The 16,567-nt window shown below is 43.2% G+C and overlaps 1 protein-coding gene across 1 annotated transcript; it reads right to left on the reverse strand.

Annotated features, from left to right (window-relative positions):
* Positions 1-2,675: 2,675 nt before the first annotated feature.
* On the reverse strand, positions 2,676-7,456 carry LOC120563695 (nuclear pore complex protein Nup160-like). The gene is made up of 5 exons (XM_039808052.1): positions 7,434-7,456; positions 6,207-6,417; positions 5,611-6,004; positions 4,466-4,659; positions 2,676-2,915 (listed from the first exon to the last, which is right to left on the reverse strand). The coding sequence occupies exons 1-5, from the start codon at positions 7,454-7,456 to the stop codon at positions 2,676-2,678; spliced, it is 1,062 nt and encodes a 353-aa protein (XP_039663986.1).
* Between the last annotated feature and the right edge of the window lie 9,111 nt (positions 7,457-16,567).

The following is a 16,567-nucleotide window of genomic DNA, read 5'->3' on the forward strand; positions in this document are numbered from 1 at the left end:
GAGAAGCTCAAGCCCGTTAGCCAATCAGAATCCCGATAGCAACTACAGCAACCAATCACTACCTCTTTCTTTCTCTCAGCGGTTTGTCTCAGTTTACATGCAAGCGTGAAAGCGAGGGTTTCAAAATCTCCCACTTTGGCGGGTTTTAGAAATAATGCGTTTTCTGTGATATTAAAACTGTGTTTTTGTGTAAATGAGAGGCCAGCCGCGGAAAATCTCGCTCTTCCCCCCGTTAAGCGGGGCTTCAGACTTTAGGGTCAGTTCTGGGGTAGGAGCTGTTCTTATGAGTCAACTTAGCGACACAAAGTGATGTTTTGGCTGAAGGTTATCATACCTCTCTTATCCACTTTATCACACCCAGCACAGGATCCGAGATCAGACAGAAGCGTATTTATATTTCAACAGACAGTAAATTACCTCGGTCTCCACGGCAGCAGTCACCTCCTTCTTCAGACCTTTGTCCCAGGACAGATCAGAGATCCTCTCGAGCCTGCCGGGAAGATCTGAAACACACACACTTCTTCAGATACAACCAACTTTACCTGTAAGGCTCTAACCACAGCGTTAGTTTCTCACCTGTGAGGCGTTAACTACGAGCGTTAGTTTATCACCTGTAGAGCTCTAACTGGCGTTAGTTTCTCACCTGTGGCGTTAACTACAGCGTTAGTTTATCACCTGTAGAGCTCTAACTACGAGCGTTAGTTTATCACCTGTAGAGCTCTAACTACGAAGCGTTAGTTTATCACCTGTAGAGCTCTAACTACAAGCGTTAGTTTATCACCTGTAGAGCCCTAACCACAGGCGTTAGTTTCTCACCTGTAAGAGCTCTAACTACAGCGTTAGTTTCTCCACCTGTAGCTCTAACCACAGCGTTAGTTTCTCACTGTAGGCTCTAACTACAGCGTTAGTTTATCACCTGTAGAGCTCTAACTACAGCGTTAGTTTATCACCTGTAGAGCTCTAACTACCGTTAGTTTATCACCTGTAGAGCCCTAACCACAGCGTTAGTTTCTCACCTGTAGAGCTCTAACTTCGGCATTAGTTTCTCACCTGTAGAGCTCTAACCACGGCGTTAGTTTCTCACCTGTAGGCTCTAACCACAGCGTTAGTTTATCACCTGTAGCTCAGCTCTACAGCTATAGTTTATCACCTGTAGGCTCTAACTACGGCGTTAGTTTATCACCTGTAGAGCTTTAACTACAGCGTTGTTTCTCACCTGTAGAGCTCTAACTACAGCTTTAGTTTATCACCTGTAGAGCTTTAACTACAGCGTTAGTTTTCTCACCTGTAGAGCTCTAACTACAGCGTTAGTTTATCACCTGTAGAGCTCTAACTACACGCTTAGTTTCTCACCTGTAGAGCTCTAACTGCAGCGTTAGTTTCTCACCTGTGAGCTTTGCGTGGTTGAAGGCTGTGAAGCGGAGGCGGAGAGAGAACCTCCAGATGCGTTTCCTGTTAGCACAAACAGACCTTTATTTAAACAGTTTCTCTGTCAGTTATTAATCCAAACAGCACACGTGTGTGTGTGTGTGTGTGTGTGTGTGTCTCAGTGTGCGTGTCTTGGTGTGTGTGTGTGTGGGTGTGTGTCTCTGTCTGTGTGAGCGTGCATGTGTGCGCCACCTGTATTTATGTTTGTACATTGGTTCCAGTGTATATTTTTGAATAGTTTTTATTGTATTCTCTTGTATTTATTATTTCTTGTATATTGAGTATGTGTATCTTATAGTCAGAGGGTTAGGGGTTCAGAGTATCAGGTCTTACTCTGGGGTCCTGGTCTGCTCCGATGTGAACTTCTTCTTCAGGCGGAGGCTGAACAAACACCTGGTTCCACTGACCTGCCGAGTTACTGAAACACAGAACCAGGATCAGAGCCCATAATGATCATCAGAGAGTCAGAAGGTCGGCATGTTCTGCTTCTCATTCTGATCCAATCAGCTGAGAGATGTCTCCACACACTGCACAACTCCGTATACTGAGCTTCACACACTGCACAACTCCGTATACTGAGCTCTACACACTGCACAACTCTGTATACTGAGCTTCACACACTGAGCTTCACACACTGCACAACTCTGTATACTGAGCTTCACACACTGCACAACTCTGTATACTGAGACTACAATGCTACATTTAGACAAATATCTTTAGCAAACTTCCTGGGGGCGTCAAACACTACAAAACTAGACAGACACCAGGGAAACCTCTGCTTGAACTTGTATTTAAAGTAAAGAGAGCGGATAAACTTCGCAGATGTAAAGCTGTAATGATGACAGACATAAACTCTAGAGACTCACTCCTCAAAGTTGATGTATTTGGCGGGGCGTTGGATTACATCCACCCAGACACCCCAGATGTCTGTCGGGGTCAGAGAGAAATCCACCAGGAGTCTCCTATTGACAAAGTCATTAAAGCGGTTTATCTCATAAAACAACACGAGTCAGAACAGAGGCCTGGTCAGGTTCTGGTGCTGGTTGAAAAGGCTAATATTTTTAAGGAAAAAGTCAAATATTTTGCTGAAGAAAAAAAAATAAATAAAAAAAAATAAAAAAGTTTAACATTTTCAGGGAGAACACAGAATTGATTCAGTAAATCCTTGGTGATAATCTGATCAGATATTTAATGTGTCGTTATGTCGAGGTGTTTTTAGGCTAGATGAGAGACAGGAAGTGACACCACTACCTGTGTGTGGTGAGAGGGAGGAGATGTGTTGAGGCTGTAAGCTGGTTGCGCGGCGACCAGTTGCAGCACTGTGAACTGTCCCCTCTGAGGGGACTGGCCGAGGTAGGCCGCAGAGACACAGACCGATGTTGGGGAGACGCCAGAAGCGCCGCCGGTGGCGTTACCAGGAGTTCACGCTGCGCCTTTACAGGCGGCATGTAGTCCAACATATGGGCCTCCAGCACACACGCCTGCTCCTAAACACACACAAAACTTATATTATTAGTGATGATAATAATAATAAATTATATCTACATGTAGTCCAACATGTCAGCCTCCAGCACACAAACACACACAGAAAACTTATATTATTATATATATTATTTATTATTATAATAATAATAATAATAATAATAATAATAATAATAATATCTACATATAGTCCAACATCTTGGCCTCTAACACATATGCCTGCTCACACACACACACACACACACACACACACACACACACACACACACACACACACACACACACACACACACAAATAACGCTGCAGTAACAAGAATCACAAGAGGCCGATTTAGGGCTGGGTATCGTTCAGAATCTTTCGATCCGGTGCCAATTTCGATACCTCAGTTTCAATACCGATTCCTAACGATACTTATTTCGATACCATATGTTTTAAAATCCATTTCAACATCAACAAAAATACATTAAACACAAAAGCTTTTATTTTCCACCTTAATTGTCAAATCAAAACCGTTATCAAAATTAAAAAATTCTGGTAAAACTGCTCACTCAGTAACATTAATAAAAGTGCCTTGCAAGCTCAGCCTGTCAGTCAGTCATCAGGGAAGAGAAACCACCGTTGTGGCTGCTTGTAAGAGGAAGTGTTAACGTCAAGCAGCACCGCGACCGCTTTCACCTCGCCATTAATATCACCTCGCCATTAATATCACATCGCAGCAAACGCTGTCTGCGTGAAGTTTTAAAAAACTGTAACCACACTTGGAAACCAACCGAGACTCTCTGAGACTTCAACAAAACTGCAAACCAGTTTACTCCGTCCGCACCTCTCCGTGTGCGTCGGTCCAGACTCTGCTCTGTATGAATATGCAGAGGGACAGATAAGCTTGCGCCTACAGCGCTCAGACGCTTTGGGACTGAAATTTGGCACCGAAAGATAAAGGAATTTTTGATACTCGTAGGATTGGAGTATTTTTTCGATACCATAAAGTATCAGCGTTCGGTACCCAGCCCTAGGCCGATTACAACACAACAATTGCTGGAAAAAACTGCAAAATTGTTGGAAAAATAGCCCACAAAACCTGAAAAAGAAAAAACCATCAAGACAACAAGAGAAGAAGACCCAGGGCAAGCCAAACGCCAGACCGCCCTCTCAGCCTTTTATAAGTTACAAAGTCTTATGTTCAACATAAAAAAACTCAAAACAAAAAGATGTCAAAAAATAAGCAAAAAGCTTCAAAAGCATCTAAAAACTAGTTTCATGAATGCTGCGGGTACTCAGAGTATTAACACTCCGAGCAATCAATTACATCAATGACTTCGAAAACTGCAACAAGAAACAAATTCAATTGTGGTAAAATCTTCAGTATCGTTTCATGTCAAGCGGTTAGGGGTAGTTCTAGGGTTAGTTAGTTTAAGCCAGCTGTCAAACATTTTGATTTGAAACTTTGATTTTGGACTTTTAGACTACTTTAGACCTATTCACGAGTGCAGAAGCCCTGTGGAGAACGGTATGTTCGGTCTCATATGCGATGTGAAGCTTCGTGGAGTTTCTCACCGTGAAGGACCACATGGCAGCGTGTGGTCCCTGACACAAAGCGAAGATGAAGCAGTCTTCCTCCAGCTCTCTGACAGCCAGACTCAGCGCTTCGGTCAGGCCGGACTCTGGTCTCCACGGATGCGCTATCGGCATCCAGCGGAAAACCTCCGCATCATGGAGCTCCTCTTCAGCTCCACCACCGACCGCGCTGCCTGAACACAGAGAGAGACGAAAGAGACCCACACACACAATTTTTAAACACATGTAAAATTACAAAAGTTACAGGAAGCGCATCAAAATAGATTCATCATTTTCTTACAACAAAAGGTTTATTTCAACTGACAGTCATATTGGACTCGTCAACATGTATTGGACGGTCCAACATATAGGAGTTAATGCCGGGCGAGGGTCCATCGCCAGGTATTAATGGACGGCGGGCGTGAACCAGATCAGACATTAGCGGTCTGTCCCTTGTGTGCGCCGCGGTGGCAGAGACTCAGACATTAACGGTCTGTCCCTTGTGTGCGAATGGTGGCAGAGATTCAGACATTAGCGGTCTGTACGCGCGTGCCGTTGCGGTGGCAGAGATTCAGACATTAGCCCGGTCTGTACCTTGCGTGCGTCGCGGTGGCAGAGACTCAGACATTAGCGGTCTGTACCTTGCGTGCGTGCGGTGGCAGAGACTCAGACATTAACGGTCTGTACCTTGCGTGCGGGGTGCGGAAGACTCAGACTTCGGTCTGTCCTTGCGTGCGTTGCGGTGGCAGAGACTCAGACGTTAGCGGTCTGTACCTGCGTGCCGTGCGGTGGCAGAGACTCAGACGTTACCTTTTGCTGCGATGGTGGCAGACTCACATTACTCTGTACCTTGCGTACGTTACGGTGGCAGAGATTCAGACATTAGCGGTCTGTACCTTGCGTGCCGTCGCGGTGGCAGAAACTCAGACATTAGCGGTCTGTACCTTGCGTACCTTGCGGTGGCAGAGACTCAGACATTAACGGTCTGTACCTTGTGTGCCGTAGGTGGCAGAGATTCAGACATTAGCGGTCTGTACCTTGCGTGCCATCGCGGTGGCAGAGATTCAGACATTGGCCGGTCTGTACCTTGTGTGTACGATACGGTGGCAGAGATTCAGACATTAGCCGGTCTGTACCTTGCGTACCTTGCGGTGGCAGAGACTCAGACATTAGCCGGTCTGTACCTTGCGTGCCGTGCGGTGGCAGAGATTCAGACATTAGCCGGTCTGTACCTTGCGTACCTTGCGGTGGCAGATATTCAGACATTAGCCGGTGTGTACCTTGCGTACCTTGCGGTGGCAGATATTCAGACATTAGCCGGTGTGTACCTTGCGTGCCGTACGGCGGCAGAGAGAGCACCACGATGCCTCCGGCCGGTGCAGCCAGGGCGTAGTGAGCCTCTCCAGATAGACTGAGCCAGGCGGTGCCGGTGGTCGGACTCAGCGAGCCGGGGATGACGGCGCTGTGAGCAGCGTCCTGCAGGCTCAGCTTGCCAACGTCGGTCAAGACCGACTGCATGTGCAGCTCCGTCACCAGATCCTGGAACCAACGGGAAGACACGGTTAGAGCAAACGTTATTTAAAGGAGGACTGCAGCTGCTGCTTTTCGCGAGTTTTCAGATTTCTGCAGATTTTCAACAAATTAAAAACTTAAATGTTAACACGTCTCCAACTCAAACTCATCTCACTGCTGGAGACTGTAAAAGCATCCACAGACTGAGTTTGGGTTCATGTTTACTCACGCTGCGGTACATGCGTGACGGGTGCGGCAGCAGCAGCCTGTGGACGCTCTGATTGGTGGAGATGAGGATGACCACATTGTTGAGCGTCTCCTGGATGTGGACTCCTCCGGGCAGAACACTGCAGTGACTCAGCCGAAGTCTCACCGCATTGTTCAGCAGGTTGGTGTCCAGAGACTGCTCCACCAGCTGCACCGAGTCCCCGGACGTACACCTACAGACAGACACACAGACAGACAGACCGACAGACAGACAGATTTTAAATGCAGTTTGTGTCATAATGTGATAAATGTTGACAGTAAAGAAAGTCTTGTGTTGACGGTAGTGGAGTCCATGTGTTTATAGTGTGTATTAGAGGGACTCCATGTGTTTATAGTGTGTATTAGAGGACTCCATGTGTTTATAGTGTGCATTAGAAGGACTCCATGTGTTTCCAGTGTGTATTAGAGGGACTCCATGTGTTTTATAGTGTGTATTAGAGGACTCCATGTGTTTTATAGTTTGTATTAGAGGGACTCCATGTGTTTCCAGTGTGTATTAGAGGACTCCATGTGTTTATAGTGTGTATAAGAGGGACTCCATGTGTTTTATAGTGTGCATTAGAGGGACTCCATGTGTTTCCAGTGTGTATTAGAGGGACTCCATGTGTTTTATAGTGTGTATAAAGAGGACTCCATGTGTTTCCAATGTGTATTAAAGGACTCCATGTGTTTATAGTGTGTATAAAAGAGGACTCCATGTGTTTATAGTGTGTATAAAGAGGGACTCCATGTGTTTATAGTGTGTATAAAGAGGACTCCATGTGTTTTATAGTGTGTATAAAGAGGGACTCCATGTGTTTATAGTGTGTATAAAGGGACTCCATGTGTTTATAGTGTGTGTATAAAGAGGGACTCCATGTGTTTTATAGTGTGTATTAGAGGGACTCCATGTGTTTATAGTGTGTATAAAGAGGACTCCATGTGTTTATATGGTGTGCATTAGGGGGACTCCATGTGTTTCCAGTGTGTATTAGGGACTCCATGTGTTTTTCAGTGTGTATTAGGGACTCCATGTTGTTTCCAGTGTGCATTAGGGGACTCCAAGTGTTTCCAGTGTGTATTAGAGGACTCCATGTGTTTCCGTTTGTATTAGAGGGAGGGTTAAGGGTTGGGGTTGGGTTAGGTGTTTCCAGTGTGTATTAGAGGAGGATGTGACTGACCAGTGAATTATCGGTTGCTGGTGACAGACAGCAGCTTCCACGCTCTCGCCATAATGGAATGCTCGGCTGTCGGGAAGCTTTACTCCGCCAGGGAGAGCACTCACACCTGTACACAGAAAACACACCTTATGATGTTTCATAGACAGAAAACACACCTTATGATGTTTCATAGACAGAAAACACACCTTATGATGTTTCACTAGACAGAAAACACACTTTATGAGGTTTCACTAGACAGAAAACACACTTTATGAGGTTTCACTAGACAGAAAACACACTTTATGATGTTTCATTAGACAGAAAACACACCTTATGATGTTTCACTAGACAGAAAACACACTTTATGATGTTTCATTAGACAGAAAACACACCTTATGATGTTTCACTAGACAGAAAACACACTTTATGATGTTTCACTAGACAGAAAACACACTTTATGAGGTTTCACTAGACAGAAAAGACACTGTAATGCGTGACACAGACACACACACACACACACACACACACACACACACACAGACAGACAGACAGACGGACGAAGAGTTGTGGACACAGAGATCCCAGAATCCATTTAGATCGTTTAAAGTTAACTTGTAATTATTAGTATTTTGGACATTAAGCGATCTGATTCTTCCTCCACTACATTACTCTGACAGCTTTAGTTACTTTAGTTACTTTACACATTAAGATTACTAAACACTAAACACATGTATTTTATTACATCTGATGTTTTATCAGAAATGAAACTGAACTTTTACTGTAACTGAGTATTTCTACAGTGTGCTATTAGAACTTTTACTGCAGTAAAGTAATCTGAATACTTCTTCCACCACTGGATGTTTTAATGACAGCGTTAGCAGGTACATTAGCTTCATTAGCTAAACACCGCTAACGTCAAACAGCGATGCTAGCTGTTGTTAAGCGGTGTGCTAACCACAAAGCGTATAAACCATGATAGATATAGGAAATATAAAGCAGAGAAGGCGGAGAGCAGAGCGCTGTAACGGGCGGATCTCTTACCGAGGTCTACTGTAACGTCTCTGAACCGGTGGAGAGTTTCCCTCTCGAATCCGCAGATCTCAATGAAGCTTCGCTCCAGCACCGCCGCCGCCATCTTCGCCGTCTTCACCCCGCTGCATGGGGCTGTGACGTCAGCGGGAGAAGAGGCCGCGCCGCCACCGCGCTGCCCGTTCAAACATTTCTTCTTCTTCAGTTGCTTGTTTAACGGCGGATGCGGACTAACTTAGCGCACTACCCCCTCCAGATAAATTGCGCATGATCATCACTATGAAGCACATCCTTGAGAATACTGTAGCCTGCAAGCTACAAAAATAAACAAACAAACAAAACAAAACAAAATAAATACAAATAAAAACTATATTCTGTCAATGAGTCCAGTGTTCTTTAAAAAAATTCAATCATATACTTTATTACTCTATGATGCGGTTATTAACAAAGAGATCTCTAAGGATAAAACTTTCCCCCCTACCCTCTATTTTCCTTTTCATAAAACCCCTTTCTCTATTAAATTTCCTCACATATCATGAAGCATGTTCCACTCTTTGTGGCACGTTACAAATCTCACAATTTCCTGAATTATGTTTTCCTATTAACTGTAATGTTTTTGTTTAGTCTGGTATGCCCTAGTCTCATTCTGCATTATAAATTCCCTCTTCTTTTCCGACACCTTAATACTAGCGACCCTGACCAACCTCTGGATTTACAATGTAAAAATCCCTCCCTTTATCTTCCCTGTCCCATTTATCTTGCCACAACTTTTTAACATGTTTTTAATCATTGACTTAGCCTCTGATTTTGATATTTTACACTGAATAGATATATTTGTGGCTTTCAAAGCCTGTTTGCAAACTTGTCTCCCAACTCATTACCAACCATACCTACATGAGCGGAACCCAAACAAACTTTACATGCGTCCCCCCATTTGAATACTATGCAGCAACGTCAATATCTCACACACAATATCAGACCTTTCACATGAGTTACCTGATTTAAAATGTTCTAAGGCTGACAACGAGTCTGAGCATATAGCTACTCTTAGCGGTTTACTTTGCTCTACCCACTGCAATGCCATCACAATAGCTATCAACTCTCAATTGCCACTTTCCCTGTATCTGGTTGCTTTGACCCATCAGTAAAGATTTGCACATACCCATAATAGTTATCCACATACCTCATAGCCATTTGTCCACTATCCCCCTTATAATTTTTTATCTTTTCATGCAAAGTTATATCAGCATCTGGAATAAATTTCATGTTCGTTTAACTTGGAAATGCAAGTTCCCTTGCTGCCTTGATAATCGAAGTTCACTCAACTTGAAGACTGCCTTTGTTTCAACTTAGAAATTAAAGTTAATGAAGTTGATGTAACTACAGTGTTCTAGTTTTGTTAAAGTTGTTCTTTTAGTTGATTTAACTTTGTATTACTTGGTTTAACTTCATACTTTAAGTTCAAACAAATCATTTATTTTCTTTAATAATGCAAGAAATCTTCCTTGCCTAGTATAACAGACATACCTTTCTTCTTTATTTCAACTCACACTTTCAAGTTAAAACAACATAACCACATCTATAGCAGAGATACCGTGGGTGGGGCCACCCCAGGGCCCCGTGCAAAATAGCAGCCTCTCTGCTGATCTTGTGTCACTTGACATAAAATGGCCACTAGTGAAGTGACACGCCACAGATTAATGGCTGAAGGAAGCCCTTTACTGCTCAATGTCTAACACTGTAATACTCCAGCTCTTCTTATCAAATGTAACAGTCACTTAACTCATGGTTACAAATGTAAACCAGCACAACAATGATAATTACCAGGCAACAAAACACTACATTCTAAACACACGTTTAATAAACTTAATTCATAAAGTTACATTTGTATTTCGAACAAACTGCAAAGTTTTCAACAAATTTTAACAAAACTCGATTTACCGCCTTGCATCATGGGAACTGGCCAGCCAATGAACCAGTTGCAGTCCTGACTGCAATTGGTTGATATCTTAACTTACATACCTAAGTTCAATCAACGCATACATTTTTTTAAATAGTCAACCCAACGAATAAATGCAAGTTTAACTTTCAAAAACTCATAAAGTTGAGTTCAAAATCGACAACTTGTATAAGCTCGTTCAGTTAAAAATAAGAAATAAGTGGACATAACTAAATGGGTCTGTAATATTTTACAGTGTAGCAGCCACGGCGGGTGCGATGGATAGACTACAGATGGACCAAATTTGAAATGTTCTACAGCCGCTCGCTTTACCTTTTCATGTATACTTGCACTAAACGTCTCTGTTTTACTTTTTGCCTGCCTAACCCTAACGCTGCTCCCATGTTGAAATGAGGACACTTTTAGTTTGATGGTCTTCCATGTGTCCTTTTAGATGAACAAAATATGATAGTGCCATTTGCAGTCGTCTCAACTCAAATGGCATTTCCCCTACTTCAACCTGAAGCGCTGATATAGGGGAGGTTCTCATGGCTCCTGAACATATCCGGAGGGCTGAACTCTGAATAACATCAAGCTTCTTTAATTCAGACTTTGCAGCAGACCCATAAGCCACGCACCCTAAATCAACAATAGATCTAATTAATCCCACATATAATCTTTTCTTTGAAGTCATATCTCCCCACTCCTTATTACACAAGCACCTAATTACATTAATGAATTTTTTACACTTGTTAACTACCTTTTCAATGTGATTATGCCAGGTAAGCTTAGAATCAAAAAGCATACCTAAAGATCTCACACATTTTACTCTTTCTAAATCTCTACCATACAATTGCAATGTAAACCTTTCTTCAATTTTTTTAAACAAGAAAAACACTACCTTGGTTTTCTCAACAGAGAACCTGAATCCCCATTTCCCAGCCCATTCTTCTACACAGTCGATAGCTTTTTGCAAATTTTTAACAATGAATTGAACATTTTTACCCCTTTTCCAGAAGCGCCGTCTCTGCAAACATATGATTTACCTATACCATAATCAAGTGTATCATATATATCATTTATCATAATAGAGAACAAAATTGGTTGAAATAACACTTCCTTGGGGTTCACCGTTTTTCCACAAAAACACAATCAGAGAAGCTACTATTTATCCTCACCTGAATTTGCCTATTGCTTAAAATTCTTTAATCCAGCAATACATTTTCCCATGTATTCCAAGGCTTCGAATTTTAATTAACACACCATCCTTTCAAAGCATATCATATGGTTTTTCCATATCAAAAATATAGCAGCTACTACTTCTTTACCACTTGGAACTTTCTTATATCACTCTCAATTTAATAACTGGATCCATAATTGACCTTCCTTTTCCTTTTCTGGCGTTATCAGATTTTGAACTCAACAGAAAAAGTCAGTTCTACATTTAAGAGACGGACACACTTGTTACCCGCCACCATAGATATATATCTATGACCCAGCATAGTATTATACTATGACCACCAACAGCATGTGTGTTCAGACCAAGGGGTCAGCGGCCTCAGAAAGTGTACCTCCACGGGAGATTTGTTCTAACAAGCTATCACCTCCCGTTAGCATCCCATTGACTGCCATTCATTCTGGCGTCACTTTGACAGTGAATAACATTACATCTGAGCGGTTCCACCTCTGAGGAATCAGATGAAATCTTTGTATGTGAAACACTAACGGGGTACAGCATTAACACTAACAGGGTACAGAGTTAACACTAACAGGGTACAGCGTTAACACTAACAGGGTACAGTGTTAACACTAACAGGGTACAGAGTTAACACTAACAGGGTACAGCGTTAACACTAACAGGGTACAGAGTTAACACTAACAGGGTATAGAGTTAACACTAACAGGGTACAGCGTTAACACTAACAGGGTACAGCGTTAACACTTACAGGGTACAGTGTTAACACTTACGGGGTACAGCGTTAACACTAACGGGGTACAGTTAACACTAACAGGGTATAGCGTTAACACTAACAGGGTACAGTTAACACTAACAGGGTACAGAGTTAACACTAACAGGGTATAGAGTTAACACTAACTGGGTATAGCGTTAACACTAACAGGGTACAGCGTTAACACTAACAGGGTACAGAGTTAACACTAACGGGGTACAGCGTTAACACTAACGGGGTACAGCGTTAACACTAACGGGGTACAGCGTTAACACTAACAGGGTACAGCGTTAACACTAACAGGGTACAGAGTTAACACTAACAGGGTACAGCGTTAACACTAACAGGGTACAGAGTTAACACTAACAGGGTACAGAGTTAACACTAACAGGGTATAGCGTTAACACTAACAGGGTACAGAGTTAACACTAACAGGGTACAGTGTTAACACTAACAGGGTACAGCGTTAACACTAACGGGGTACAGAGTTAACACTAACAGGGTACAGCGTTAACACTAACAGGGTACAGCGTTAACACTAACGGGGTACAGTGTTAACACTAACGGGTACAGAGTTAACACTAACAGGGTACAGCGTTAACACTAACGGGTACAGAGTTAACACTAACAGGGTACAGCGTTAACACTAACAGGGTACAGAGTTAACACTAACAGGGTACAGCGTTAACACTAACGGGGTACAGCGTTAACACTAACGGGTACAGTTAACATAACAGGGTATAGCGTTACTAACAGGGTACAGTTAACACTAACAGGGTACAGTGTTAACACTAACGGGAATACAGAGTTAACACTAACAGGGTATAGAGTTAACACTAACAGGGTACAGCGTTAACACTAACAGGGTACAGCGTTAACGCGGGGTACAGTGTTAACGCTACGAAGTGCACGTTAACACTAGCGGGGTACAGTTAACACTAACAGGGTATAAGCGTTAACACTAACGGGGTACAGTTAACACTAACAGGGTACAGAGTTAACACTAAGGAGTTATAGAGTTAACACTATGGGTATAAGCGTTAACACTAACAGGGTTACAAGCGTTAACACTAACAGGGTGCTAGCGTTAACACTAACAGGGTACAGAGTTAACACTAACAGGGGTACAGTTAACACTAAAGGGTACAAGTTAACACTAATGGGGTGTTAGCGTTAACACTAACAGGGTACAAGCGTTAACACTAACAGGGTACAGAGTTAACACTAACAGGGCTAAGCGTTAACACTAACAGGGTACAGAGTTAACACTAACGGGGTACCAGAGTTAACACTAACAGGGTACAAGTTGCGTAACACTAGGGGTTCTAGAGTTAACACTAACAGGGTACAGAGTTAACACTAACAGGGTACAAGCGTTAACACTAACAGGGTACAGAGTTAACACTAACAGGGTATAAGCGTTAACACTAACGGGGGTATAAGCGTTAACACTAACAGGGTACAGCGTTAACACTAACAGGGTATAAGCGTTAACACTAGGCTACGTTCGAGATGAGCCAGATCTGCAGAATCGATCACCGGCGTTGGCCCAATGCATGCTGGTTAGATTTGTGTCCGACTTTTGTCGACTTGCTCTGGCGTCATGCACTGCGTGAGCGCGATAATCTCCAGCGAGACCAAGGCGACGCAGTTCTGAGGGCCCGAGCGAAGCGCGGTTGCTTTCTCCAACTGCAAGAGCCGAAGGGCGCTAGGTGGACCCAGTGCATGCTGGGAAGCGCGGACCTCTCAGCTGTTCGAACAGCTGATTGGTTCAGAATCGACTCAACATGATGGCGTTTTATATAAACTTTTTTTGATTTTTGGTCGAGGAGAGTTTTAACTGCTATTTGTCTGATTTTAAGGCTTATTCTGAACAGAACACATGTTGTGAGGCTGATAGTGATGTTTAGAAGTCAGAGAGACTGAATCTGTTCAGATTACAGATCATCTACAGTCTGTTAATTAAAATCAGCAACAGATCGCATGTAGAGCATTCTGACAGCTACTCTGTCATAATAAAACCAACTGGAGACTGTGTAGGAGCTGATATATGGGTCTGATAACATTTTATTAAATCGGAATCGGACCCGGAGCGGTTTCCCAGTGTTTGTGTCACTTCTTGTTCAGCCTGAAGGCTGCTGGAGTCAACTGGAAAACTGTCCGACTTGGGCGGACTTTTGTCCCGCCCGGCTGCTGCGCACTCTTACTTTACAGGGCGGTTCATCTCGAGCGAGCCTACTAACAGGGTATAAGCGTTAACACTAACAGGGTTTCACAGCGTTAACACTAACAGGGTACAGCGTTAACACTAACGGGGTACAGTGTTAACACTAGCGAGGTATACCGTTAACACTAACGAGGGTACAGGTGTTTACTTACAGGGTACAGCGTTAACACTAGCGGGGTACAGCGTTAACATACTTGAGGGTTCAGCGTTAACACTAACGAGTTTTAGCGTTAACACTAAAGGTATAAGCGTTAACACTAACGGGGTACAGAGTTACACTTACAGGGTATAAGCGTTAACACTAAAGGGTACAAGCGTTAACACTAACAGGGTACACTCAAAACTAACGGGTACACGTTAACACTTACGAGTGCAAGCGTTAACACTAACGGGGTACAGTGTTAACACTAACAGGGTACAGAGTTAACACTAACAGGGTACAGCGTTAACACTAACGGGGTACAGTTAACACTAACAGGGTATAGCGTTAACACTAACAGGGTACAGAGTTAACACTAACAGGGTATAGAGTTAACACTAACAGGGTACAGCGTTAACACTAACAGGGTACAGTGTTAACACTAACAGGGTACAGCGTTAACACTAACAGGGTACAGTGTTAACACTAACGGGGTACAGCGTTAACACTAACGGGGTACAGCGTTAACACTTACAGGGTACAGTGTTAACACTAACGGGGTACAGCGTTAACACTAACGGGGTTCAGCGTTAACACTAACGGGGTACAGCGTTAACACTAACAGGGTACAGAGTAAACACTAACAGGGTACAGCGTTAACACTAACGGGGTACAGCGTTAACACTAACGGGGTACAGAGTTAACACTAACAGGGTACAGCGTTAACACTAAAGGGTACAGAGTTAACACTTACAGGGTATAGCGTTAACACTAACAGGGTACAGCGTTAACACTAACAGGGTACACTTAACACTAACAGGGTACAACGTTAACACTTACGGGGTACAGCGTTAACACTAACAGGGTATAGCGTTAACACTAACAGGGTACAGCGTTAACACTAACAGGGTACAGTTAACACTAACAGGGTACAGAGTTAACACTAACAGGGTATAGAGTTAACACTAACAGGGTATAGCGTTAACACTAACAGGGTACAGGGTCACTAACAGGGTACAGCGTTAACACTAACAGGGTATAGCGTTAACACTAACGGGTACAAGCGTTAACACTAACAGGGTACAGTTAACACTAACGGGGTACAGTTAACACTAACAGGGTACAGAGTTAACACTAACAGGGTATAGAGTTAACACTAACGGGGTACAGCGTTAACACTAACGGGATACAGCGTTAACACTAACGGGGTACAGCGTTAACACTCAGGGTATAAGCGTTAACACTAACGGGGTATAGCGTTAACACTAACAGGGTATAGCGTTAACGTAACAGGGGTACAGCGTTAACACTAAAGGGTACAGAGTTAACACTAACAGGGTATAGCGTTAACACTAACAGGGTACAGCGTTAACACTAACAGGGTACACTTAACACTAACAGGGTACAGCGTTAACACTTACGGGGTACAGCGTTAACACTAACAGGGTATAGCGTTAACACTAACAGGGTACAGCGTTAACACTAACAGGGTACAGTTAACACTAACAGGGTACAGAGTTAACACTAACAGGGTATAGAGTTAACACTAACAGGGTATAGCGTTAACACTAACAGGGTACAGCGTTAACACTAACAGGGTACAGCGTTAACACTAACAGGGTATAGCGTTAACACTAACAGGGTACAGCGTTAACACTAACAGGGTACAGTTAACACTAACAGGGTACAGCGTTAACACTAACAGGGTACAGCGTTAACACTAACAGGGTACAGCGTTAACACTAACAGGGTATAGCGTTAACAGTAACAGGGTACAGCGTTAACACTAACAGGGTACAGAGTTAACACTAACAGGGTATAGAGTTAACACTAACAGGGTACAGCGTTAACACTAACAGGGTACAGTGTTAACACTAACAGGGTACAGCGTTAACACTAAC

The sequence above is a fragment of the Perca fluviatilis genome, chromosome 8 (assembly GCF_010015445.1).
Source record: "Perca fluviatilis chromosome 8, GENO_Pfluv_1.0, whole genome shotgun sequence".
NCBI classification, from domain to species: Eukaryota; Metazoa; Chordata; class Actinopteri; order Perciformes; family Percidae; genus Perca; species Perca fluviatilis.

Excerpts from the sequence above, each read along its gene's own strand:
- LOC120563695 (XM_039808052.1), bottom strand. The coding sequence starts at position 7,456 with ATGGCGAGAGCGTGGAAGCTGCT. Across the intron at positions 4,660-5,610 it reads TGAGTCTCTGCCACCGCAAG|GCAGCGCGGTCGGTGGTGGA; the intron begins GTACGCAAGGTA and ends CTCTGTGTTCAG. Across the intron at positions 2,916-4,465 it reads CTGCCATGTGGTCCTTCACG|GAGCAGGCGTGTGTGCTGGA; the intron begins GTGAGAAACTCC and ends GTGTGTGTTTAG.